Genomic DNA, 27,727 nt, shown 5'->3' with positions numbered 1-27,727 from the left:
AGGGAAGCGCTGATATCGACCGTCAGCTGCTTCTTTCTGTCGTTGTGACAGTCGTCGATCGTTGGTCTGTCTCTGTTACCTGATGACATGTTGCTGGTCTTTGTTAATTCGTCAGTGATTTGCGCTTAACACTTACATCATGTTTCTTTTGCTGCTTCACTATTTTCACAATTACCCTAAATGGTAAGCTGGTTCAGAGCTCTTTTTACCTTTATATTCGTATTCATTAACCTGTTAAGACGTGAAAATCAGTGGTCCCAAGTAACAAAAAATAGGTAAAACGGAAAACGACTGCCCATTCTGTTATTGCGTGAGAGGTGATTTGGTGTGTCTGCGTTTTTATTTATTTTTTTTTCTCACGCTACCTGATCATTTTGTTTGAAATTGACATCGAATTCGCTAACCCCCAAAAGTTCGGTATACTACCTGTCTGAGAGATGGAATGAAAAATGAACGTGTGTTTTATTTCGCAAGATTTAGCTGTGTGCGTGCTTCTGTCCGTCTGAATGTTGAGCGTTCGTTCAGCAGCTCTTACAGCGCAAAGCTGTTCCTGAACAGAAGGTGCTCTTGTTCAGCAGTGCACGCCACCCATTGGAAGGGATGTTTAATATCTACTACTCATGCACGCTCCGCCAACCCGCTTATTTATAGCTGAATGAGAACATGAATCTGAGCAGTGTGTCTAGTCGTTAAGAGTTCCCGGTTTTTTAATGCTGGATCTTTGACAGAACGACCATATAACCTTATATTGCGCAACAAAAAGGCCACATAAGGGCAGAGATCCCATGTCCCGAGGTGTAGGGGCAAAGAAGCACAGATGTCTTAACTTGTGCGGATTGCGGGCGACTGATTTTTATGAGCTCATACTCAGCCTTATGTACGACTTCAATGAGCCTTTTTTTGTAAGAGTCAAGCAAAGGACAAACGATGGCCAATTACTGGCTTGTCTTGTTTTTCGCTGGAATTCCCTTTGTCTCAAAGAAAACGACTCATATGTACAAATCGGCACACACGTATATATATATATATATATATATATATATATATATATATATATATATATAATATATATATATATACATACACACACACACACACACATATATATATATATATATATATATATATAATATTATATACTATAATATATAAAACATAGCGTAGTAAGATATTTCCTTCGTTGTTTTCTTCCCTGTTCATTTGGTTCTTTTGCAAGAGAAGCTTTTGCAGTCCTCACAGTGACCACAAGTAATTCACACAGGCGACATAGATGTCTTTCGATACATTACCTGTATGTCAACGTAAAGCACACAGGAATTCAATTCAGTTTACGAAATTTTGTGTGTGTTGTGTGTGTAAACTAAGGCGTTGACGCTGAAAGAGAAAGGAGGGGCTACACGATTTTCCCAAGTAAACATGTTTGTAAGTGCTGAGTGATGTTGGTGAGAGATTCCGTGTGAGGTAAATTGGCGAGGACGCGCCCCCCTCACTCAGCGGTCCCTGAATAAACAAGGTGAGGATGAAATGCCACGGGATTTAATGATAGTAACGATTACATTCTTGCTGCTGCTGCAGAAGTGGCTGATGCTACTTTTACAGGGGATTCCACCTTTAGAACAGTTCAGTACTTTGTGTTGGTGATCAGATTACATCTCTGGAACCTTCACGATACACAACTTCCTTAGGCTAATCTCTTGAAAATGTAATATGGATGAGCATTGCTTTTACTTTAAGAATATCTCAGTTTTTAATGAAGAATACGAATTATTCTAGCCTTTTCTGAATAATAATGGCCAGTTGAAATTAGGATGAAGTCCACTGAGGGAGGTGGCCGTCCCTTATCAGTCACCGAGTAGACGCATTTTACAGGAGTTTTGCGTATATCCTCAGTGACAAATTTATTTGTTTTTCACTCTTGTTTTATTTGCTTTTTCGTTCTCGGGCCATTCGCTAAATAGGAATATTTTTAGTCTATTAAATATGAACGTATTGTTACGTGATGAACCTCGATTTCCAAGACTGTAAGGCTTGTTTGCAAATTGTATATAGGTTCCTCCATCTTATATAGCTTATCAATATGCCCCAGTGTTATAGAGTTGTTCTCGGTTGAAAGTCTTCCAGCATGTCGTTTGTGTGTCATAGCTCTCCATAAATAATCGTTTGAAATGGTGAGACATTTATTGCATTAGATTCTCGCCTTGGGTATCCAGTACAAAATGTTTTATGAGTACTGGTGTTTTTGTTTCATATGTCGGTAGACCTATCATTAATCTTGCATTTCTACTCATTGTGGTTTGCATTTTCTTCAGCTAGTGATTAAGTACGCCATAGTAGACAGACATACAAAAATCTAACACAATGTATATATGGTAAACTCATCTCAGTATTTCCTTGAAAAATGATAGGTTTCTCAGGTGAAATCCTTCCAGTTCATCACTATTGATTAGATCGCCCAAAGACAGATTACTGTCTAGTTTAACTACCAAATCGTTTGTCGAATTTGACACAGTAATTGCAGTGCCTCGGAGACTGACGCTCGAGATTGTCTCGAGTCATAAGATCACCCATTTTCATACAGTGAAACATGCATTCATAAGTTATCCTCCTTCAATTTCAGCCGATTCATTTCCATGCATCTCTCAATTTCTCAACTGTTTTCTTCCTTGTTTTGATGATAGGTAAAATTGCGTATTAATAACTGTAGCGATGGTCAAGTTAGAAGAACGAGAATACTAGTAATTTCATACTTGTGAATCACACTCTGACATCTGTAATAGTTTCACCTTAAAGATAACTTTTGAAGATTTTTAAACGTTTACAAGGATCAGTCATCAACAAATAAGATTACACTGAGTTTGTGCTTGCCAATAATTTTTCTTTCTTTGAGGTGTAAAACCTCTCTCTCTCTCTCTCTCTCTCTCTCTCTCTCTCTCTCTCTCTCTCTCTCTCTCTCTCTCTCTCTCTCATGGAACGGGGTGCCTAACCTATTGTGTTGTTGGCTGTTGCAAATGTATGTGCGGATACAATCATTAATTTATGTGGGTGAATTATGTTCGTGGAAGTGACAGTGCAGTTTTCAAGTGTGTAACCATGTTGACGATGGGAGTGTGCATGTGCGTGAATGAAAACATTTAGGTGAGTCTGTGAGGCTGCAGATGGGCCATGATTCCCTCTTTGCATTAGGTATTGCTTTTAATCTTTTAAAAGTAATGTGTGCGGTGTCATGATGATTTTCAATTAGAAATCAATTTCACACCTTCACGTTTGTCTGTGGAATGGGCTCCTTTCCATATTCAAATAAATCGCCCCTAGAATTGAAATGGCTTTCAAGGAGATGAGATCCCCAGTATGGTAGTACTTCTTGATCCTGATATCTATAATCTATCTGTTTATATTCATACATAAATGAATGTATGTATGTGTGCGTGTGTTCCACATATACTTTGAAATGCATTGAGCAATTTCAACCAGGCTTGGTAGACACACTACTTACCATTTGGGAATGAACACTGTGGGGTTAAGACATCACTGACAGCAAAAGGGGTGGGGTTTGGGAAGGGGAAAATGGAAAAACTGCAGAATACTGATATTAGTGTCCAGTTCATAGTTTTCGAGGTTGCTGAGATGAATAGTGAAACTCCCAATGCCCTTTAAGTCCAAGTTCAGCCCTGATGGGAAGGGGTTGGGAAAGGTGACATGAAAAATTAACAACAAATATTAGTGTCTAATCCATATATATATATATATATATATATATATATATATATATATAATATATATATATATATGTGTGTGTGTGTGTGTGTGTGTGTGTGTATGTGTAGTGTGTGGTGTGTGTATTCTGTTTGTGTGTGTGTGTGCGTGTGTAATTTTGAATAACCGCAATGCTCTCTTAACTTTTCGATATTTCACACTTAAGTGCACTTGTCAGTACTAAGCCTATTATGACTCGACCAAGCATTTTCATTTGGATCTAGGCTTACTAGTGACCAGGACCTCGTAGTGACAAGCGTTTCCTAAGTGTGAAGAAATCAGGAATTAAAGAAGGCATCGCGATTATTAAGATTTCCAAATGAATCTGGTGGGAAGTGACCAGTAGAAATTAATATACTATTATATATATATATTATATATATATATATATAATAATGTTTTATTTCTAATGGTGAACGTCGGTGAACCTTGCTGTTTTATATTGAAAGGCCATTAATATCCTGAGGTATGAATATAACATTTTTGCAGGGGTCATCACTTAAGTGTAGGTATCCCTTAAGTTGGAATAACTTTCCTCCGCCTCTCGTGACGAAATGTTGAGTATTTTTGTGACTTCTTAAGAGCTCCTTTAGGTTTTGTTTTGCTTCGAAGTATGTGAATTTCTGGGGGTTTTTGTTATGTGAAATTTCTTTGATTGTGTTGCCAAAGACATAAAAGCGTTTTGGCTTCTCCATAACAAAAGGCTCTCGCGTGTGAACTATCACAGATTTTTGTTTACTGGAGTAATGTGACTTTTGCATTTGTGATTTTCTATAAGTCTATGATATTCATGTTTAAAATTCAGACTTCAAAAGAGCAATGTATCCGATGAATGATACATGATAGCTCGAGGGCTCACCTCATGCTAGAGATTAGGTACCTCTGAAATATTGGGAGATCTAAATTTCCTTCCCTCAGTCGATCCAATTGAAGTCGCTCTGTTTTAGCCATGTTTACTTGGGGGCAGTTTTGTTTTCATCTGACGCTCTTGTAGACAGCGCCTGCCAGTCATCATCATTGCTTCCGTATCGTCTCTCAAGTTTTAAGGAACTATTTTTTTTTCTCTCTCTCTCTTTTCTTTTACTTTGCGCTTGTCGTCTTTATTGTGCTGTTGTAGCATAGCATAGTTGCTACTCTTTCACTTCGGAATCTTAGTGGTGTTTCGGCTGTTTCGAGAAAGAAGACCTGCCTGATAATACTACAGCTCAAGACTTTTACTTTAACGACCTTTTGACTCGTTGTCAAGAGGTTGTGGAGTCAGAAAATGGAGAGCCTGTGGAACCACAAAGCGTGTTGCTTGGGTTGGTTCCTTCCCTCCATTGCTGGCTCATGTCCGGTCAGTGCTGCTGATGCCGTTTGCACTCAGTTCTGAAGAAGACTGTCATGCTACTCGAATTGTTATTTGTTTCGATTGATATCCATTGATTGATTTACCTTTGTTTTTAAATATTTGTTATTTTCTTCTTTCCTTTTTCATTTTTTCACGGCAAATTAATTGCAGTTTTACTTTCCCCATATGAATTTTCACTGTCGGTCCACATGACACATTTTTGGCAACAGAAATACCAACCGGCCAGGCGAACAAGACTTGTTTCTGACATGAAAACCTCGGAGCAAGAAATCGAGATGGTGACATTACAATTATTGCCGGAAGTCGCGCATAATCCTGTTTCATCCTGAGAACAATCTAAACTTCCAGTGCATTAGTTTCCGAGAGCTGCACCTTCCAAAAGTACTGACAGTAGCCTAAGGTTCTCAAGGCCGACTCGAATGTGGTCCTATTCAAGTGGTCATTGGTAAAGATAGTGTTGCACCTTTAGCATTGTCAGAGTCAAGGGAAATGCAGACTGAGAAATATTTCTGCATCTTTAAAACCTCATTAACAGCTGTGCCTCCATCTGGATCCCATTTGACATTCAATATAAAGATTTAGAAAACCCAGCAGAGTGAAGATATCAGCTAGATTTGAGGCTGATTCGTTAAGCAGTTCCTGAGGAAGTAATGTTGAAAGGTTTAAAAACTTAGCCAAGATGGTCGCTAATTCACCTGACCAATCCAATCCTGAGATAAACATTTCAAGTGTAGTATAAGCCTTAGGGCTCCACCGGAACAATATGGTGGTCATTGCTTCACTTGCTGTAAAGATAATGCCATTTAGAATATCGGCATAAAATCTAAGATGGCGGCCATGTGGCGGCACTCGCTGGTGGCCTGAGCATATATACATCTTCTGTTAGGGAATTTGGTCCTTTGCAGTTCCTAATATCATGAATTCTGTCGAAAAATTTTATTTATTTTGAAATAACATTTTTTTAGAGTGGAAAAATAATATAAATTAATTACAACAACTAATCCCAATAAATACAATAGTGAAAACACATCCTTGATTAACCCACAGTAATAGTGCATTGCTTTTTGAAATTCCGGTCATCAGCTTTAAATACTTTAGATCTGTATTTAAGCTGAAAATAAAGGTTTTGAAGGCCCTAACAGAGTGAACTCGTCTGCAGATTTCAAGGTAATCCGTTTATGCAAATTAAGTGATTGTTTTCGCGCTCTTGAAAGACATGGAGCTTTTCAGATTTTAGCATCAATTCCGAGATAGCTTCCCTTTCTTTTCCGTTTTCTTTATTATTTCTTTCATTAGCATGCTTGGTCACTTATCACCTAGGAAAACTTAAGTGACCTCCCGACCTTTGTCAGGATGCTTAGTCTTGCACAGGTACTTGTCATCCAGGTTTATTTCTTGCCTTTATTCCTTTCCTTTGCCAAATGACCTTGGTATGCTCTTCAGCTGGCATTTATGTGTTGCAGTTATGTCAGCAGCTTTCTTGACCTTGAATCGTTTTCTGTGGGATTTTGTTGACTCCTCTCATGAGCTGCCCGTAGACTTTCGTGTTCCTGTCAACGTGTTGAATGATGATATATCTCCTAGATGATTTTTCTTGTTGTATTGAATTCGTGCGTAGCTTGTGACGCGTTGTCCCTGGCTCTGGTGATTCCAATGCTAGTAGCAGCTTGACTGAGCCAGTAGAAATTTCCAACAGTTTTGTGTCTCTTGCCCAGTGCAATTCCACATTTCCCTGTCGTGAAGTATAATATGCACTCACCAGATATTCAGTGGATGTGATGGAAAAACTCTGTTCAACGAAGGTTTTATTAGTAAGTAGTAAATAGCTGGTGTGTAATGGCAGTATGAATTTATTATTCTTAGCAAAACTGCTTAGTGTATTTGTACAATATTTTTCATTACGTGGATTGCTATTCCTGTATCTTTATGCCTCCTGTACTGACCCTGTGAATTACTGTGACCTTTTAAGCTGACTGTCATTCTGATCAAAGGTTTTCTTCCTCTTAAATGAGCTTTTAAGTATAAACCTAAATGCTGAAAGAACTCCGGGAATGTGTGACCTGGTCTCTTGGACATTTCTTGATATTGCCTTTCTTCCCTTTCTGACTGTTGAGGCAGGGGGAATGAAAATGAAGAGTTGGTCAGTCCTCTGCTTTAACCAGTGTGTACAGACTCCGTGTCTTCTGCCTGTTAAAAGAACTGCGTTCTTCCTTTGTTTCAGGGGCGACGTTCGCGTTACCTGTAGATGCAGAGTATCTCAACACCTTTAGATTTATGTGTTTGGCCCTTTTATTTCTCACCAGGCCATTTCACACCTGCATTCGTATATCAGAATGAAGTCACGTTACCCACCTGATCACGAAGGATATAAGTCTACTGCCGCTCATACATACCTATTACAATCACACATACATAACATACATACATACATACTACATACATACACATATATACATATATATATATATATATATATATATATATATATATATATATATATGTGTGTGTGTGTGTGTGTGTGTGTGTATTATTAATATATATTTCACGAGCATATGCCATCTATTTACGGTAACTAGAATAGGAACTTCACGATTCCTGAAATTATGTTCGAATATAATGGTAATTCAATGTTCGATTATAATAGTAAAATTGAATTCGTGCTCGTTTCTAACAATAAGAAGTTCATCATTTAGAGCAAATCTTAGTAATAATCACACTCACAGCAATGATGTTAATGAAAAAGAGCGAAAATTGATGACTAATATAAATATCTCTCTCTCTCTCTCTCTCTCTCTCTCTCTCTCTCTCTCTCTCTCTCTCTCTCTCACACACACACACATCTCGCGTGTGCGTGTGTTTGAATATGCCACATAATATATTTTGGGAAAGTTTTGCCGCGTTTGTTGTGCACATGTCAAAGCTATTGTTCGGAGTAATTATAACCTTTTTGTTTATTTCCTGACTTCAGAATCTAGGGGGAATGTCGATGCTGTTTTGTTTTCTCTTGGGGGGAGTTTTTGTCGTCAGTTGGGTTGGTGCATTTGGGTTCCCCAGCATCCGAATGACCTGTCTTCATCGATTAAGTATGTTCGTCAGGTTGTCCGAGAGATCGCTATCAGGACAAGACCTGATGGCGGTCATCTCCGTGCCGGCGTCAGTTTGCGGAAAACCAAATTATCGGGGTAGTTTCTCCTCTCGCATTTTCCACCGTCAATCTTTTTTTTTTCTTTTTTCTTGATGTAGCTCCGTTATATGTTGCCCGCAATCATTTTTCCACTGATGTCCCCTCATGAGAAGCATCCTGTTAACTCTCTACTGGAACTAGAGTTCATTCTTTGTAACGATGTTTTTCTCGCCTCCTAAAGAAGACAAACGCTATACTGAGATATGTCAGGTTCGTTGTATCATTCGTCCCTTCTGTTGATTCCTTCTTCCCCTCAGCGCAATATTCATCTTTTTTTGGTTGCGTGGCCAGTTTCTCTAACACCACGGTGATGTGACTAACGCACTCCATCTGTGTTAATCTACGGCGGGGCAATTACTTCGCCGTTCCTTGACTTTTCCATTAACTTTGCGTTCGTTGGCTTTCACTTTGCATACCTCCATATTTTACCTGTTGGTAAACCCTCCCTCCACCCCCTTGGACAGACTGGAAATGGGTCATATAGTATATACGGCAATAAAACGATGCCCCGGCAATCCTCCTCCCCCTCCCCCGTCCCGCTCCAGGAGGATTGTTCGCCTCTAATCGAAATAGACTCCTCTTCGGTACAATCCAATCTACCGTTACAGTAACCCCTACTCTCTCTCTCTCTCTCTCTCTCTCTCTCTCTCTCTCTCTCTCTCTCTCTCTCTCTCTCTCTCAGGTTTTAGTAATTCTCACCTAATAGGTAATTTACCGTCTTTTTAAAAGTGCATGTGATTACTTTTTCTTTCTTTCTTTATTTATTTATTTTTATTTTTATTTCTTTTTTGCATTTCAATGACTTGAGTAACATCGTGCAGGCAGTAACTAAAATGAATTCCAACTTCTCTTCTCGTGAAGATATGACTGATATGAGAGGCTCCGGAGCTAATTTTTTCTCTTGTTGGTTTTGTTGTGTTCTCGCTTTTGTCTTCCGTTGTTTTGTGGCGCTGGTAAATGCTTGGTTGATAGTTTCTCCTTAGTTTGCGATCAGTTCCATCGCAGAGTTTTTCCGAATGAACTCCGGAGAGATTGCAAGTCGTGAAACGTTGTGTCCTCTAAAGACTTGATCTGCTTTTGGGCTTTGCAGCTGCTTTCCCTCATCTGGTGGTGAAATGGAAACTTGGTAGCATTCTATTTATTTTCAAAACTCCAAAGTAAATGTTTACTTTTGATTTCAGGATTATATTCACAGGTCTCATATATCTATCTATCTATCTATCTATTTATATATATACATATACATATACATATATAAACGTACAAGAGTAGATGTCAGCTTGATTGTCTCTTGAGACCCTCCTTGGATGTATGTAAGTTATTCCCAAGGCTTATAGTGAATTTAACATCAAACGGTTAAAGTGGCATAACACTTCTAAATAAGAGAAAAGTAACACGTGCCTACCTGAATCATCTACCGGAGGGCCGCAGAACGACCAAGCCTTTGGGAGCAAGATTAGTGGGGGTTTACATTTATTCCATCTGGCGTTATTTCTACTCCAAGCCTTTTGGTAACTGGAAACTACTGTGGTGAATTTTGCCTACCAGATCCGGTCATCACAAAGTAATTGTTGCATCAGTCATATCAAAGACACCATTTAAAGGAATCAAGAAACATTTGCATATCTGCAGAAACCCTTATGACAAAGGCTTGAGAGCCAAATAGAAGATAAATACGAGACCTGACCTGATGCTATTTGGAGCTAGCCACCAGGTAAAGTAGAAGTTTGAGAGATTAGAAAGCCAACTGGCAGAAGGCAAACTAAGTGAATTATGGACAAAATAATGCAACACCAGAAAGAAATGGAGCTAACAAAATTCCACTACTGCCTCCTACTGCTTGTGCATAACTGGTCTGCTAAGAAAAAGACCACGCATCCAGACCTCATGATTTTATCCTTTTGTCTTTGCATCTTGATTTCCATGTAAATGGTACGTTTCTAAATGTCAGTGACGTTTTTTAAAGATTTTAGATGTAAATTTTGATAAGAAATTGACCTTTGAGAAGCATGTATGTAATATTGCTTTCTCTGTTTCGTCGGTATCTTGCGAAAATGTTTTGGAATGTTCCAGGATTGAGCTTTGATATGTAAGTCTTCTAACTTTTCTTCTTCCTTGTTTGGAGCACTGTTCTCCAGTGTGGTCTTCCGGTCCGACTCCCGTCTCAAATTCTTGGACAGAGTTATGTCATCAGTCAAGTTTATTTTGCCAGCTCTAAATGCACTCTTCTTTACTTGATCTAGCGGTTTTTGCTCGCAACAGTAGGTAGGTTGCTGCTGCAAATAATGCGTCATTTCCTAGCATTATGATTAATACTACTCAGTTTATTTGGAGTTTTATCTTAGATACAGCTAAAATGTGGAATAGTTGGCTTTGTGCGGTTGTGTAATCTTCTGATCTCTCAATATTGAAGCAAAGAATAAATTCATCCCTGCTCTCTGCTGACATCTCTTGAATGTCAGATGTATGGGATTTATTTTCTGTTCCGTCGTCTTCAATCATTGACCACCTTTTCCTATGACTTGGCTCTTACTCTGCTGCTTGATTCCCCTTTGGAGCCCTCTTCGGTTTCTTTCTTTTGACTCTGTCTTTCAGGGGTTTCAGCTGGAATTTGAAGAAAGAAAAAAGTAAGATACTTTGTATAACGAGACCAGTTTCTTGTATAATCGCCATATGGAATGTTGTTGGCATTTCCGACCTTTGATCATTTTTTAAGTGTATTTTTAACTTTTAAAAGATTTTTTTTTCAAACTGACCGAAAGCATCTTGTTTTGCGTTAGATTTTATCATGCATCAGAGTCAGTGAATGATGCTAGTGTAGTGTTGAAATATATTTCTGAAATGATATATCCATAGTGAAAGGAGAAACTTCAAATATTTTACCTAAGTGGTCGTATTGAAAGATATTTCTCTCTCTCTCTCTCTCTCTCTCTCTCTCTCTCTCTCTCTCTCTCTCTCTCTCTCTCTCTCTCTCTCTCTCTCTCTCTCTGTGCCCAGGTTAGTTATTCTTAGGTATATAAACTTCCGGCTGTTGATGTTAGGGTGAAGGTAACGTTTACACAGAACGGAACTTATACATCAGCATTATATACTTACAGTGCCGGGAAGAGCACATTCAGATCCCAGTTGCATTGACAGAGAAGAAAGCTATTATCATACTGAATAAACCTCTTAATGATGGAAGGGTTCTTTATACCACATCTGTAGTGGTTTGTTTACTTTCTTCCAACTACATTTAAGTTCATTGAAGTCGTCGCGTATTGAGTGGGTAAGAGATTTGTAGGTGTCAGAGGTGTCGGGTGTAGGATGAGAGCTTTTCAGATGCCTTAGTCATTAGGTCTCGTTCGAGGGTTTTAAACTTTAAGATAGTATAGATTCTGAGGAATGTAATGTAAACAGAAATGCACACGTTTATCGTTATTTTCGAATAGCTATTTCTTGTATAAATCTGTATTTTTCTGCTACATTTTGTATGAGAAATGTTGGCTGTAAAATGTGTGCAGTGCCCAGGTTGTTTGAAGGTTTAAAGAAGCTTGAGAGTTTTTGCTCATCTTTCTTTTGATGTGGGTTGCTTTTCTTTTTGTGTAACCCTTTTTCATGATGCCTCGACATTTAGGCTTAACCTCGAAGGTTCTTTGTGTTTGACACGGACTGACCTTCCACTGTCTAGGTAAAGGAGCTTTGAATATGCACAATTCATGGCGCGAAGCCATAATTCACGGCCCTGTAGCTGGAGTCTGTGCCATAAGCAAGTGCAGTGAATAGGACTGCGTACTTTATGACCTGCTGCCTGCCATATTTACGAGGTAGCAAAAAGAGCCGAACGTGACGTTGACCCCAAGCGAACTAGCTCGTCTGTTGGACCATCCGTCTCTCCTCTCTCTCTCTCTCTCTCTCTCTCTCTCTTCTCTGCGCGCGCGTGCGCTCTTTCCTTTCTCCCTGATAGATTTCAAAAAATAATAAATGGTGAGAAATGATTTTTGATAATAAATCAAAATATGATACCGTTCAAATCTTTTGGTCAAGCACGGGCGACAATTTTCTCGTTAATGTACTATAGTTTCACGTGGCCCATAGTATAGGGGTATAAGATTGTAGCTCATTAGATGTAAGCACCACTTCATGATTTCAAAAATACTCGAGCGTTATATATTTGATCCTGGAGGAAGGTTTGTGTAAGTTTATTATATGCACTTATTATTCATGTCATAATTGTAAGTAATGTAAGAAGATTATTGTCGTAACCTGTATGAATATGAGAACTTCCTGTTTCAGGACAAGGCTGGATGACATCCCTCACAGGTAATGTGACCCTCCAGAGAGGAGGTTCACACCTTCAAATATTCAATAAGATTTTTTCGCATTAACTACACCAGCACATCAGACACTGCCTTCATCGTTACCTGTCATATTATTATTATTTTTTTCGTTTTTGCTCATTTTTGGAAACCGTCTATATTGCTCCACAATGAGGAAACGTTTTACTTTGACTGCATATTGTACGAAATAATGTTCAGATAATTGGGCAATCGTCTTCTCATATGAAAATGGACCAAAAACAGCGTCTTTTGAATATATATTTTTCATTTCATATTCTGGTTTAAATGTGAACCTTTGTCCCATATCATGATAACACCACTTCAGATTTTTGTTGTGCTGTCAAGTCTCAAATGAAAAAGAGATTCTTTTCATCTCTCATTTCTTCCAAATTTATAACGATGTGGAATTAGGCAGTTTCCATGCGAGAGTGACGGACCATCTATGCATCGCCAGTGCACATCATGAATGGCCTTACTATCAGTCTATTAACAGTCCAGATGCATTGGTGGTACTTCTCTCCTTCTCTTTCTTTCTTTCTTTGTCTGTCTGTCTGCCTGCCTGCCAGTCTTCTTGCACTGCAGCCAAACTGTTATACATAAGAAGACTTTCATTATTGGAAGAACATTTAAACGTTCACTTGATTTTCTGTTGCCACCTTCTCTGAATCAAGTGTTGAAGTATCAAAGCCTAATTTGGCGCTCTCTGCACTGCTTCTGCTTTCCCATTGTGAAGGACGACAGTATGGAAGGAGGGTCAGGGAAAACGTTCTAGATATAATGTAAAAACAAATTCCAGTTCTCTCATTCTGCCTCCTCCTCTTCCTCCTCCCATGACTTAGTCCGGTTGTCTTTTTTATCTTCATTTTTTCAGGTACCCTAAGTTTTCAGTATAACATATTTGTTGATTTACAGACCTTCGGAAGGGGTTCATTATATTTCCAGGTAACCATTAATTAATGCTAGATTTTATTGATGTCCTGACACCAACACAGCAGAGTGTCGAAAGATGTTCGGCGAGCATTTTGTAAGAATTAATATTGAGAGGGAACTAAATGCTCACATTTGAATGTCACGTTGTTCGTGCTCTGATTTGTAGTAAATTATGATACAGGTGTGGAACTCCTACATTAATATGGTCTTCATACATTCTATACTATTGGTACTGATCATAGTTGCATTTGATTAAATGAACACATAGTAAGTCATGTAGTAGAGTAACAAAAAGTGTATGTATTGTCTAATGTCTTCATCTGGTCTGTCTTATTTTGTTACAAGCAAGTACTGACGTAGTTAAGAACACATACTAAAATGGTTAACTGGAGTGAGGTTACCAACCCCTAACATATTTTATGTTATTTTACGTTATTTGACCTCATAAAGAATAAACAAAGTTTTTTTTTTATTTTGTCTTATTTTTGTTACAGAAATTTGATTCCGTATTCATTTTTATTTGCTTCTTTTTCGTTGCACTGATTTTAATGTTAGTATAGTAAACATTTGCTTGCGTCTCAGTCTTCTGTAAATGTCAACTTCAGAGGTTTTGGTATAAAATGTCGAGAAAGAACTGTAACCCCATTCAACAGCTGTAGAATGTGTCTTAACGGCTTTTTTCTTCTTCTCTTCCCGTCCTTGGCCCGTATGGGTCGTGTTCCCTCCCTGTAGGCCAAGTGCACTCGTTGTCCCTACCCGAGCGAAACGATTACAAGATGACGCGCGAAGGTCCTGCCACTGAGGATGACCAGTATCTCGGGTATTCACTGGCTGTGGGGGATTTCACTGGCGATGGGCAACAGGACGTGGCACTGGGCGTGCCCAAAGGCCTCAATTACACAGGAAAGGTGAGAAGGATACGCATTAGATTGAGTCGGTTTGCCCATCTGTGTTTGATCATTGTGGTTTGGAAGATCTCTAACGAGTTTTTTGACTTGATCTAGTTAGTCTTCGCTCATGAAAGAATTGGTACTGGATTTTAACTTTACTAGAATTTTGTGTGCAGTCAGGTGCTCATGTCGAAAAAAATGCCGGGTAGAACTGGTGGCAAATACAGTGGTCAAAAATAAATGACTCATTTGAGGGCAGGTTAACCTTCAAACAATTAGACTTAACCGACCGGAAGTTTTCATCTACAAAGGTAAGGGACATTCGTTTTGGGTGTCTGTGTGTGTGTGTGTGTGTGTCCGTATTGGCATGTGTACTTATAATATATATATAGCATTATATTTTCCAATTCTTATTCAGTATACTTAGCATTATATTTTCCCATTCTTAATCAGTATACTTTTAAGTTCTTTTTAATTCTTCTTTTACATTTTCAGACAGACACTGCAGTGAATGACTGTGCATGTCATTTGCAGACCGCAAACGGACTACTTTGCTGTAGAAGTTAATCTATACGTATTATTTTAAATACATTTTTTAATTGTATCTAAATGTTGCAAGGGACCAATGTATTGTGCGTCTTTTTCATATGATGCTGTAGTATATTTTCCCGTCATTTCTTTTTATCACTCAGGCGCCAAACTTCGTTTTAATTCATGTTTGTTCTTTGATTAACATTCCTAATCCTCAGGAGTTTTTCAGCTTACTGTCATGACCCAAGGTCCACTTTCGGAATTTCACGTTGTGTTAACTTTGATTCCTTTGGCGAAGACTTTTGGTTTGTTTTTCCATCGAATGAAGTAAGATGTCTCTCATACTTTTATGATATATATCAAAACACTCGCATTGGAACCTACCGTTAAATTTTCACAGAGAAAATATTTGGATAGAAAGTTTATCATTTTGTATGAGAAATGAATTCAATTTGAGCCGGCACAACGAGATGACTGGAGCCTGGAAGGCAATACGCAAGGCCATAAATTTTATGATCGTGCTTCTGAAGTTACGTCCTGCTGAGGCCCTTGAAGTAACCCGGTGTGCCTAAAGAGCTGCTGTGTACCTGCTGCTGGATTTAGGTATCCTGCTGCCTCTGCTTTCTGTTGCCGAGTTTTTTTTTTTTTTTTTTATCTTTTCTTTTTAATAAGTGTGATCATGGTGGTCTCGAATGTGCGTTTAAACTGTACATACCCTGACGTCTGTGGTGTTTGCTGCTGTCTTATATAATTACGCTGGCAACCTCAAATATTTTAGAGACTTAAATAACTTTAGATCATTTTTTTCAAAAGAGTTATATGAACAGCTATTGTAGATACCTTGTTAAGGTTTTTGTCATTTGTTGATTCGTTTTGCCATATAAATAACACCTTCCACATAGGTTCAGTGACCCGTACATGACGTTCCCCTCTCATGAGAGCCAGGTAGTTGTAGAACTTCTTCCTTCGTTGATGCCCAGCGCTCATTCATGATAGTACTGTCATTTTTCCGTCACCATTCTCTTATATTTTGGTCTTAGTCTTATGAACTGCCTCAAAGACAGAAATACTATATCTGATTCCAAAGACAAAGAAATGAGAGGCAAAGGGCGAAGAATAACTGCAATGTGCAAATACCGAAGGAGGAACTTGCATCAAAATAGCAGCCAAATAAAAAAAAATAGCAGGCAAATAACAAAGATTGAGTGATTGCAAAATATCAAAATTATTGCAGCAAAGAGTCAAAATGTTGGTATTCCTCCCAAAAAAACCACATGGAGCAATGTTATCAGACAAGACAAAATGTGTCGAGCAAAATCAGCGACATAAGGAAACAAAAAGATATGACAGGAATTGCAGAATAAAATCAATAGAAAAGTCTATATACAAAGATAAAATGCTATCTGAAAACGAAAACATCGTCAATGCATCGTAGAATGAAATAATGGGAAAAATCTCTTCGCAGAAATGAAATTGAACATACACATACAAATAGAACGACATTCATCAGTGAAACTGCAAATGACTTTGGAAGTATCATGATACTCAGAGATTAGTAACAGCTGAGGTACGCGCATGTTGATATCTCATTTTAGATATTTTAATACTTTTCCGAATTGCAACATGGATCAAATGTCCAATTCAGTCCACAGTTGGGGTTTTAATGTCAGTTCCAACTGCAATTCACTCTAAAATGTACATCGATGGCATATCCTTTGATAAAGCCCTAGCAAATTATCTAAGTTTCTCTCGCTTATGGGTCAGCCGTGCAGGAAGTGTACCTGCTCACATCCAAATATCCAAATCAACAAATGAAAAAATACTGTCTAGAAAATACTGACAATGTGCTTTTAGTTGACAGTATCTTCTTTTAAATGCTCAGAAGGTGGGTGTAGGATATTAAATGAGTGATACAGTTGCATATTATCAGAATGCAAAAGGACATAACTTTAATCACAGAAAAAAATTCTTCCTACTAAGCTTGAATTACAATGTTCTCGTGAACGCAAGAATTACAGTTAAATTGCATGGCGTAATAGAGATTGAGAATGGTAGCAGAATTTATTACATTGATTGAATAGTCAGTTAATGTGAGTTATATTTTATTTAGCCAACAGTTACTTTGGCCATAAATGAAAATGAAGGAAAAAAATTTTCAAAATTTGAACGTTTTTATTTCAGATATCCCAACCAATTATTGACACTAAACCCTGATATTATTCCAAAGACCTTGGCCCATCAGGGTGCTAGATAGTTGAAATTTTCTAGGTACCACTTACATGATAAATGTTAACATCATATCACACGCCTATACTTCCGCCGACCAAATGCAAAATGACTGTTTTCCTCTTTGATGCAACCAGTAGAAATAAGCATGTGACTTTCATGGGGCGTTTTCTCGCTGGAGAACAGCCGTGCTTGGGAAGTATGTAGATGTACTGCTAAAGTATTAGCTGCTTTAATGAGGGCGAGAGCAGCGAAGTGGTGAGCACTCTTCTCTGTTTGATAACTGGTACTTCGATATGATGGAGATACACCGTAAGAACAAAGGTGTAGTTTTTTGGACAGTGTTGTTGCTTATTGGTGATCTTTCTTCCTGTGGCGTGGCAGTTCTTTGTCGGTCCCCCTGTCTGTTTCGAATCGGAAGGACCAGATCATCGGTGTCGTGACTGCTGCTTGCTTCTGCTGCCTACAAAACTATGAATGCTTCCGGCTTCTGGGACAGCCAAGGGTTAGTTGTTCCTTTCCTTCAGGGCCCTGGCGTGTAAGTAATGTATAGCTTGTCTGTTATGCTGCATCATGAGAAAAATCAGTGGGATGAAGAGCGTTCTAGAGTCAATACGCAGTATAGGAGAAAAATAATTGGCCTTAGTTGTTATGCAATGTCAGTTTTACGAGAAATTTTACTCTTAAAGTCTGCATAGTGCATTCGATAAAAGGATAGTAAAATTGCTATATGAACATTTTGTAGCAAAACTGTTTCATTGCACTTGTTTTCGTGCAAAAAGGACCTCTGGTGCAACTGAAAGGCCTTACTTATGCGATGTACAAGAAGACCACCAATGAGCAGAGGCACGTCACAATATCAGATTTGTTTAGGTTGCTTTGAGATGACTAGAATTCATATACGGTAACAGTGAATGCCACAACCATTCATAAAAACATACATTCTTATGTGGTTGAGTGGATGTCTATTTTGGTTGATTTGGGCAAAGTCGAGATTACGATGACTTCGTTCATTGCCACTCGACGAGCATAGTGTCCTCCGCTGGTAGTAAGAAATGTGTGGAGCAATACAAGGGGAGCCAAGATTTACTCAACCGTAACACCATGTTATGTACTTAAGCGGCGCATCTATGAGCTTCCCCTCTCTAAAGTCAACGATGCATGAAAAACGTGATTGATGGATGGGCGGTTAATTCAACTTAGCACGAAAAAGTTTGTCCTCAGCATGAAGTATTGCTTTGCAAAGGGGTAAGTGGCGGTAATTGAATACAGAGGGATGTATCGATATTGTATTACCTCAAATAGTGGGATAGGACTGTGTTCCGAAGGAGAGTTTTATAACAAATTTGTCCCCTAGCTAAGGTTACTTTACGCCGTACATTTTATTTGTGCAGGTTTAATAAGATCGTCATGTTTGAAGGTTAGTATGTTGGTAATTGTCTTTGTAGTGGCATGGAAGTTTACATGTGTCGGTTTACGCTGTGAGGTTTTGGAAGGAAGCATAGTTCTACTTATTTGTGAGGTATTGTTTATAGTTTGCAGTGTTGCTACTGACGGTTCTATGCAAGTTGTTTGTACAAATGTAAATTTGCTCCATTTAAAATGATTTATTTATATGTTGTCATGTTCAAACATAGAAGCTGAGTGTCAGGTCTACAGCTGAGCTACAGCAGCATTTAGAAAATCCGCCCCTCACTGGATGAATTTTGAAATGAACTTTTTCCTTGAAAACAGTGCCGGAGTTTGTGGTTTGTTTTTGGGGAGATGAAATTTCAGTTCGTACATCTAACCTGCTTCGTATTGTGTGTGTGTGTGTGTGTGTGTCCATCGAAAGAAATTCAGTATTTCACTAAGCCAAGACTGAAGAAATATTTGAGCGGCTAATTTCATTCTCGAACTACGTAAGTGAGTTTTTAAACAATTTGCATGTCACTGATCATTTCTTGTCTCTCCTGATTTCATCCTCACTTGTAGTTTTGTATAGTTGATTTTTGTTTCCATTTTTTTTTTCAATCTCATAGTGACCTGTTTCTTATTTTGCTTTGAAAGTTCATGATTTACCTGTAAGAAACTCGGCCGTCATTATAATTGCAGTGTGAAAACGTGTTGCTCTCCACATTTGTATTTGGCCTGATGTAATGAAAGAAGTATTCTCAGTTGTAATCAGCCTCGGTTGCCTTTTTACTACTATTCTTCTAGACGTCTCAAAATCTTTGCCGTGCAGTTTTTTTTTTTTTTTTTTTTTTTTTTTTTTTTTTTTTTTTCATTGCGGCTTTTCGTTCTTGTGAAATGTTATGCTGTATTTCAATTCACCCAAAACGTTTTCAGTATCATGTAAAAGTAGAATATTGAAATAAATTGTTTCTTAGAAAATGTTCGCATCACTACTCTAATAAGTCAGAAATCTTGATACTACTTCACCTTGCTGATTGTATAACAGATAAATGAGCTGTATTATTTTGTACATGATTATGGCGATTGTCTAATTCTATACCTTGACTGATTTGACGCGGCGGCTGAATTTTCCTTGAACCAAACAGATATCAGGGTATGACAGGTCACTGAACCGCTGAGTCCTTTTATTTAAACTGTAGTAGTTGATGACACAGTATCTGCAGGGCCAACAAAATCAGAGACAGCAGCAGAGGCAGCCACCTAGCCTGAGAGAGTTGGCTCTGCGAAGGTATGTAGGCTTAAGGGACGAGTCCCGTAAGAGCCGTGACGGCGAGGAGCCGGAGGAGGAGGTGGAGGAGCCGCCCCTCACCTGGCAAGAATGGTTCGAGCAGTCTGGGTTCCTCTTCCAACCCAGGGCTTATGAAGGGTATGAGGCGGTCGACATCTGGAACCTGACGCAGGATTCCCTAGATGAAACTTCCTACGGTTCTTACTCCATGGCCGTTGGGGAATTTGATGGCCTGCCCGGTCAAGACCTGGTGGTAGGGGTCCCCCGGGGTGCCATCACCAAAGGAAACCTGACTGGAAAGGTAGTGTGTGAGTGGCTCTTGCTACGAGAGCATCAGCCAAGTTGTTCAGCATCGTAACTTAATGTGGCATCTGTGTTGTAATCTGTCCCTCGATGTTGTTCACTGGTATGGAAAGCCTCGCCATTTGCCTCTGCGTTCTCCTTTTGCAAAAGATCATTTTGGCCACTGGCTAGCAGTGGCCGGAGGTTTTAGTAAAGGAGAACCAGCAGACCTAACGCTTCACGTCAATGTTGTGGAACGGCGAAAGATGAAAGTATTGCCAGAACTTTTGCTATTGAATGTGATACGTTCGTGGTAAGGTCGCCTTACCAGGTAGTGATTCTAACTCAAAAACCCTAGATGGCCGCCCCTTCACACAATGGGATCAGTATTAAACATTTGGCAACACGCTCTGAGAAACTCTGTAAGTTGGACTGATGTAAGGCTTCCTGAATGTTACTGCATCAAGTGTTAGGTATTCGCCATGACCCAGTTCATTGTTATGGATTAACACGTATTTTTATCTTTCAGAGTAGTCCATTTCTGTCACTTTCTTCGTAGTATCGTATTTAGTATGGCGTCTCTGCTTTCTCTGAAACTCATTATGCAGCTGTTCTTTTCAATGACATGAAATTGTTGTATTTGTAGCAACCCCTGAACTATATAACATGATATGCTTTTCAGTCTCTGGTAAGTACATAAGTGTCTCTTTGGAATATATCTCTTAGCCAAATATTTTCAAACTTTGTTTGGTGAAAAGTCGGATTACTTGAAATTTGTGTCCCATTTATAATTCTTCATAACTTTGTGATGATTATGTTTAATTATTGCTGTTATTTTTATCTTGCTTTGCCTGTGTTTTGTTTGTGGTAGGAGGCTCTTTAGTTAGTTGTGTGCTCTGTGTCATTTGTGAGACTAGTGTTTGCTTTCATTTTTTTGCTTTTTGCTTTTGATTGTTTGCTTTTGTAATATACCTTGTGATTTGTTTAACTTAGTTTTTTCTTTCCTTTTGGCTGTGAAGTAAATTTGCTTTACATGTTTTGATTTTATATCAGAATATTTATTTTATACTTGAATATGACTTTATATTTAAGCTTTATTTGTTTTTTGATGTTATGTTACAGTTTATTGTATTGCCATATATTTATGTTACTTGTATTTTTCAAGCAAATAGTTCCTGGTTTCGTTAACCTCTCATTTCTAAAGCATTAGTTACCTAAATAGAAGTCAAATTTCTTCCGTTTTTTCTTTTCATGAGCAAAAACAATAATCACATTTTGTTCAATGTGAACTGACGAATTCGAGACAGACTGAATCCCGCTCGCGTATCAGGTGAGCACTTTAATGTTGAATAGCAGTGCTACTGATATTGCCAAAAAGACTCTTTTGATGGCATCGTTAAGATTTCAAAGTTATAAAAAGGTTGAAGAGAGAAAAGATCTTGCTTGGTTGAAGCCGGTCCGGAATGCCCTTCCATTCAAGGTTCATAAAAAGGCGATTAAAGCCGAACATGACGCACTTACAGGAAAAAGTCAACGATTCAGATCCCGGTTTGAAATTGTCAGTGAAAAAAGCAAAGAATGCGTCAGATGAACGAAAAACGATGTCTTAGTCGTACTTAATCAAGACTGGCGTGATTGCCAATCAAGAGGTAACGACATTGTTTGCAAGGCAAATGGTAGCCATTATCTGGCCGCTGTTTCGGATGGTGTAGGGTATTTACGGATGTCAATCTCTTCGTTTAGTTCCACCTTCAGTTGCTCTTCTTCTTCAAAGTTTTAGAGCCAAAGGAAGTGGCTGGTGTTTCAGGGCTTCAGACTCACGTTGTATAATTTGCATAATTTTCTTTTCCATTTAATTACTGTCACTAATCATGTCGTTCTTACCTTTTTAGAAACAGAATTTATCATCATCTGATTAATAGCTTTTGTCTCTGAGAGACGTCACAGAAACTGCAGCTTTCATATTTCGGAAAATTTAAAAATGATTAATATTCATGACACTACCGAAGTTAGGATGACTTTTGTTCGATTTCTACTTTGATTTTAATCTCTCTCTCTCTCTCTCTCTCTCTCTCTCTCTCTCTCTCTCTCTCTCTCTCTCTCTCTCTCTCTACTTGCGATGCAATAAGATTTTCCTGTTTTAGCATTTTAGCATCTCCTTGTTATGAAATAAGTGGAGAGGGCAAAGCTCATGATACTTTGTGGTCTCTGTGATTTATGAAAATACATCCTAACTCAGTTCTCATTCTTCCTGTTTGATGTTTTCCAGCTGTTAATGTAACTTGAAGTGTGCAGATACTATGTCTTTTCTATGTCCTGTTGCTAAATAAAATATTTTTTGGCGCCTTGCCATATTATAAGGAAAGTGATTCTTGAAGTGTTTGTGATGGGCGATACAATTTAATAATAAGAAAGCATCTCCGCAGGTAACAATCAGAAATTTATTTTCCTACTTGCCTTCCATCTTAGTCGTTTTTGTTAGTTCAAGTCACATTTCTGTGATTGTTAACGTTTGGAAATACCCGAGTTCTGCTTCGGCTGAGGTTTCTTCCTTCTTATTCATTCCCCAGTTTTAGTTATGTGAGAATTCACATTTCGCGATGTCTCCTTATTAGTAACGGGAAGGTTTATCCTTGCAATTGCATGATTCCTGTTTCATGTCTGTGGGTTAATGTAATGAATCACTAATATCCATGCGTTGTCATTTTAATTCTTGGTGAAATTCATTTCCTCTTTTAATCTGGATCGAACCAATATCTTTCTGGTGAGAGACGAACGTCTTTCCAACCAAGAGGTCCAGGATTCGATCCCGATGTGAGGTCGAAATGTACTTCTATATTTTACATACCGTTGTGCACGGTCATATCCAATATTATTTTTATTATTATTGTTTGCTGTTGATGATGTTCCTCTTATCATAAAACTGCTGTAAATTGTCAAATTTTGAGGCATCAGTGGATAAGAGGACTTTGCGAGGACAAAATAAGTAAGAAAAGGGCCAGACAATAAGAAACTGAAATAACAAGAAACTGGGTAATGGAGTCATTCAAAATTAGAACGACAGGAATAGTATATACAATTTTCGTATTGATTATTATGACTATGATACTCCTTCCAACACAACCGCCTGGGAGCATATTGAATTTTCATATACTATGTTTTCCATTGTGCCCGATTCAAAAGAAATTGTCATTATATAAGTGAAGTCGCTTTCTTTAAAAAAAAAAAAAAAAAAAAAAAAAAAAAAAGCGAATGTTGGGGTGTTTCGAAGAAGACGAATATGAACGAGGCGTCAGAGAAGAGAGGTGTGGCTCCATCAAGAAAACAGAAGAGAGAATAAAGGAGAAGACGAAGAGGGAACACCCCTTTGGGTACTTTGGGTTGCTATTGCAGACAGGTAACAGAGTGTCTTCAGCGGTGCATGGTGACCCTGCCTCACCTTTTGACATAGGGCTAGTCACATGCCCGTGTCCGTGCCCTTCCGCAACTCTCAGAGGTCTGGAAATGCTTCCCATCAGCTTTGTAAAAGAAAGTTATGACTCCAGACACTGGGAATGTCAGTGGGCGTAGGCGAGGAACTGTTCTGGGAGCTCTTGTGCAGATTCCCCATCTTCTCGAGTGCTCCTCGGAGAGGAATGCTTGAGGATTGTGCCATCCTCGGATCCAAAAGAAACTGAAACTGTCCTGGGTCTTTGTTTGTGCCGTATTTCGGTGACCCTTTTACCGCCCTTTCGTTATCATTGTCAGTATCGCAATCTTTCATTGATATACTGGCGGCTAATCCTAAATGTTTGGTAATGAAACTCTTATTCAGAAATTATCCTTAGGTAAATTTGGAGTTGGATGCCTGAATATTGCGCAAAAAATACTTTTATCTACTTCATGTTGATCAAAATATATTCATTCTTCGCCGTTGCTATAGATCTCTTTATCTCTTCCATTGACTGTGACATTTTCTGTATGTTTTGATATCTGGAACACTTCTTTCTGCGTCGACAACGAAGGTCTTCCTTTGACGTGGGAGGCGGTTCAGTCTTTGATTGATGTCAGGAATGAAGTCCGTTTGGTGGGTCTTCATGAGGCCTCCTCTTTAAGGTGACACTAATACGTCTGAAATGAGCTGCTGTAAAATGACCCTCTGTAGCTCGTTAATTACCAACCAGGTGGTTCATTCACGCCCGTCTTCCTCCAGTGTCAAGGCCCTAATGATCCTATGCTGCCCCCACAACTTCCCTTTTTCTTTCATTGCAAAGAAAATATATTTTGCTTCAACCCTTTTCTTCACAGTTTCCAAATACTATAATGTTGCAATTATTATCGACTTTCTTTCTGTATAGTGAAAATCGCCCTTATGGCTAATCTGGTAGTGTCAGTTTGTATATTAAGCCTTCTTTTGACTGTGTTGTTCTTTGTGAAATCAGTTTGCCTCAGTAAAGGGTCCGAATAGGACCGAAAGTACTTGGCTATCTCTTTTTTCATTTTTTCCTTCGTGGCAAGAAAAACCTTTATATAAATTTATATATATATATATATATATATATATATATATATATATATAGGAGAGAGAGAGAGAGGAGAGAAGAGGAGAGGAGAGAGAGAGAGAGAGAGAGAGATATGTATATGTATACACATCATACATACATACATACACACACACACACACACACATATATATATATATATATATATATATAAAATATATATATATATATATATAAATTATATATATATGATTATAATCACTTTAGCACGTGATTCGTTTATCACACATATCCACAGGTGAAAATATATACAGAGAGAGAGATTTGAGCCGATATTGTGATGTAAATGTAGTAAACTGTCAAGAAACGACATTTCTCTCTCTAATCGCGGCACACTGTTACGTCGTGGATGTTCCGTGAATTTTCTATCCGGTCTTTTTTTGTACAAAGTTCTGTTTTAATATTCTCCGGCACATTTAAGTCACATAGCAGGGCTCTTCCTTGCAGACCTTTACAAGCATTTAAGAATTCCACTTAGAGGGAACCGCTGGAAATTCCTCCTCATTATGGCATGCCTTGTTGACAGTTCCTCCAGGCTCACGCAAGAGTGTCATTTTCTCCAGAGTTGTATGTGCGCCCTTCCACAAGAAACCAAAAGCGTCTGATGACTTCTCTCAAAAACACAATTTGCCTCCTCGTCGGGCTTCGAAATGATTTGCCGGCTCTTTCGTCGGACCGGTAAATAACTTAGGAATCTGTTACGACTGCCGAAGAAATATCTGACTTGCATATGCGTTCAACATCCATTTACTTCAAAATTGTGCTGGTTATTGTTGTACAAAAGCAAAAACACGCTTTTTCATAGGAAGTGGAACTCTACTTTTGTCAAAATGTCCATTTGCATGGTTGTCACAATCTGAAAAATCTTTCCTTTCCAAGTTATTAAAAAAAAAACCTTCAGCAGACAACGGAAAAGCATATTCAGTTTTAATATTTGTTTGACATACTTATGTTATTTTCAGGGTGTGGCCCGTATTCTTAAGTGGATAAAATTCTAAGTTTGATTATACGTAAGCAGTGAAAGATTAGTAAATCTTTTATGATTCAAACTGAACGACAATTTTTTTCCGCAAAGTGAACACGAAAAGTTTTTCGGCCGACCTACACTCTCTCTCTCTCTCTCTCTCTCTCTCTCTCGTACCTATTTTTTTGTTTTTTTGTTTACCATCACAGTGCCTCTTTAGTGACTGGAACAGTCAGAGGAGAATGTATTTGAGAAGAAAGAGGAGGAGGAGGTTATTCTCGGCACAAAGGTCGTTCTCATCATCATCATCATCATCATCATCATCATCGCCATCACCATCCTCCGACTCGGCCCAAATGACACAGCTCAGGAGGCGCACGTTCACGTTTCATCCATTACTATGATAATTCTTCTTCTTTGAACCGCCCGAAGACCTCTAACGAGCTCGATGATCGTTATGGCTATGAGACACCTTCGCATAATTTCTCCAGACTGAGACAAGACAAGACATTATTGTTGCAACTAACTCCGAACAACCTACTTCAGGAAGAGTTCTTGTCCATCCCTTCATTCGAACGAGCAATCGCCATCTTTGTTTCCCATCGAGAATGGTTAATTTTCATCACATTAAGTATAACAGTGCAGTTACCGAGTTGCAATCAGCTATCCCGTGATTCATTTTAACTAGGCTTGTGCAAGCGACCGATTTCAAAACAGAACTAGATAGGCCTTTCTTATTGAAGAATTGTTTTGGATCAATCGCGGCTTCCACGAAAGAAACAGTATAGCGACCGAAAATTTTCTTGAGATGGAGAGTGGCGCGATGGGAAGCTCAAGAAGAAAAGGTGACAGAAGAAAGTTTGAATTTCATTAGAATAAGTAAAAGGACCGGCCATTTTGACGGGGAATAAGTGAAGCACTCGTTGGATTCAATTTGGGTTGGCGCAACACAGATGTTTCCTCTTGTATTTTGACAGAGTCGTCTCGCACATAACGCCACCTGGAACTTCTGTACTCTCTATGTTGCTTAGAAAAAAGTTGCTGTTTCCTCTTTAAACTGTATGACCTGTTGTTTGTCTTCATGATTATTCTTTTCATGTGTTGGGAATCTAGATGGAGCATGTATTGTTCCAAGTTTCTATAGGCGTGACATCATTTATCAAAATCGACCTCAAAACGTGTTTGTCAGTTTTCAGTGAGGCGGTGATTTTTATAAACGCGTCAAAGGTACAAAAATTTAGATTTTTAAAATATTCCATAACGCCCAAGTATTGAAGCCGAAACGACGGCAGTTTAGTGAAATGTAGTATATTCAAATTGTAAACTTTCCTGATTTGTTTGAAAAATCGGAGGATCACTTGTCTTCAATATTTTGGGCCCCAACGACAGATTCACCAGAAATAAAAAGGTTTTTGTTTTCGCCTCATAGGTCGCCTGTGCAGGCTGTGGGCACAGCATTCCTGTGGGTTGGAATTAAAGTTCGTCTTTGACTTTTAGAGCATTTGGAGCTCCAGATATCTTGATAGAACTGAGGACCATATCAGCATGACAGGAGAGACGGTATCTTCTCTGAAACCCTTCTAGCACATGCTGTTAAAGTGAACGACATCACGGCTGACAACTTTTTGTTTCTTAGAAATTAAAGATCTCTCTCTCTCTCTCTCTCTCTCTCTCTCTCTCTTCTCTCTCTAAAATATAAAATTCCAACAGCTTTCTGTCACGATTCTCAGTCAACATCATGCAGACTTCAGCGTCAGATGTTTATTATATTATAAACAATCCTTTCATACGGGATCTCCTGTGACCTTTTGACCCCAGGTCATCCTCTTCGTGGGCCGCATCTCGCCCCACAACAAAACTGTGTGAAGTTGAACCAGCGGGCTGTCTGTAGGTTGGTTACAATGCTTTGAAGTCAGTTTTTTTTTTTTTTTTTTCTCCAGTATTCATCAGGTGAAAACCGTCGTGACATATTTCTCCCATTTCTTCTCTCTAATGATGGATACAATTACACCTAAAAGAAAATGCAAAATGAAAATAAAGTCAAGTGCTATAAATGTCTTTTGAAGAATGACA

At 38.6% G+C, this 27,727-nt stretch overlaps 1 protein-coding gene across 4 annotated transcripts in view; it reads left to right on the top strand.

Moving 5' to 3' along the window:
• The window catches only part of LOC135218291 (integrin alpha-PS2-like), a 620,750-nt gene that overhangs the window by 530,668 nt on the left and 62,355 nt on the right, over positions 1 to 27,727 (top strand). For 2 of the 4 annotated variants that reach the window (XM_064254503.1, XM_064254505.1), the window contains exons 7-9: positions 12,564 to 12,590; positions 14,270 to 14,445; positions 19,803 to 20,168. In XM_064254503.1, coding sequence (XP_064110573.1) covers positions 12,564 to 12,590; positions 14,270 to 14,445; positions 19,803 to 20,168 — 569 coding nt within the window. The remainder of the gene's footprint in view (positions 1 to 12,563; positions 12,591 to 14,269; positions 14,446 to 19,802; positions 20,169 to 27,727) is intronic. The other 2 variants (XM_064254504.1, XM_064254506.1) reach the window with 2 other exon arrangements.

This window comes from Macrobrachium nipponense, chromosome 9 (assembly GCF_015104395.2).
Source record: "Macrobrachium nipponense isolate FS-2020 chromosome 9, ASM1510439v2, whole genome shotgun sequence".
Taxonomy (NCBI): Eukaryota; Metazoa; Arthropoda; class Malacostraca; order Decapoda; family Palaemonidae; genus Macrobrachium; species Macrobrachium nipponense.
Note: the sequence above shows the minus strand (reverse complement) of the source record. Positions and strands in the feature narration are given on the sequence as shown.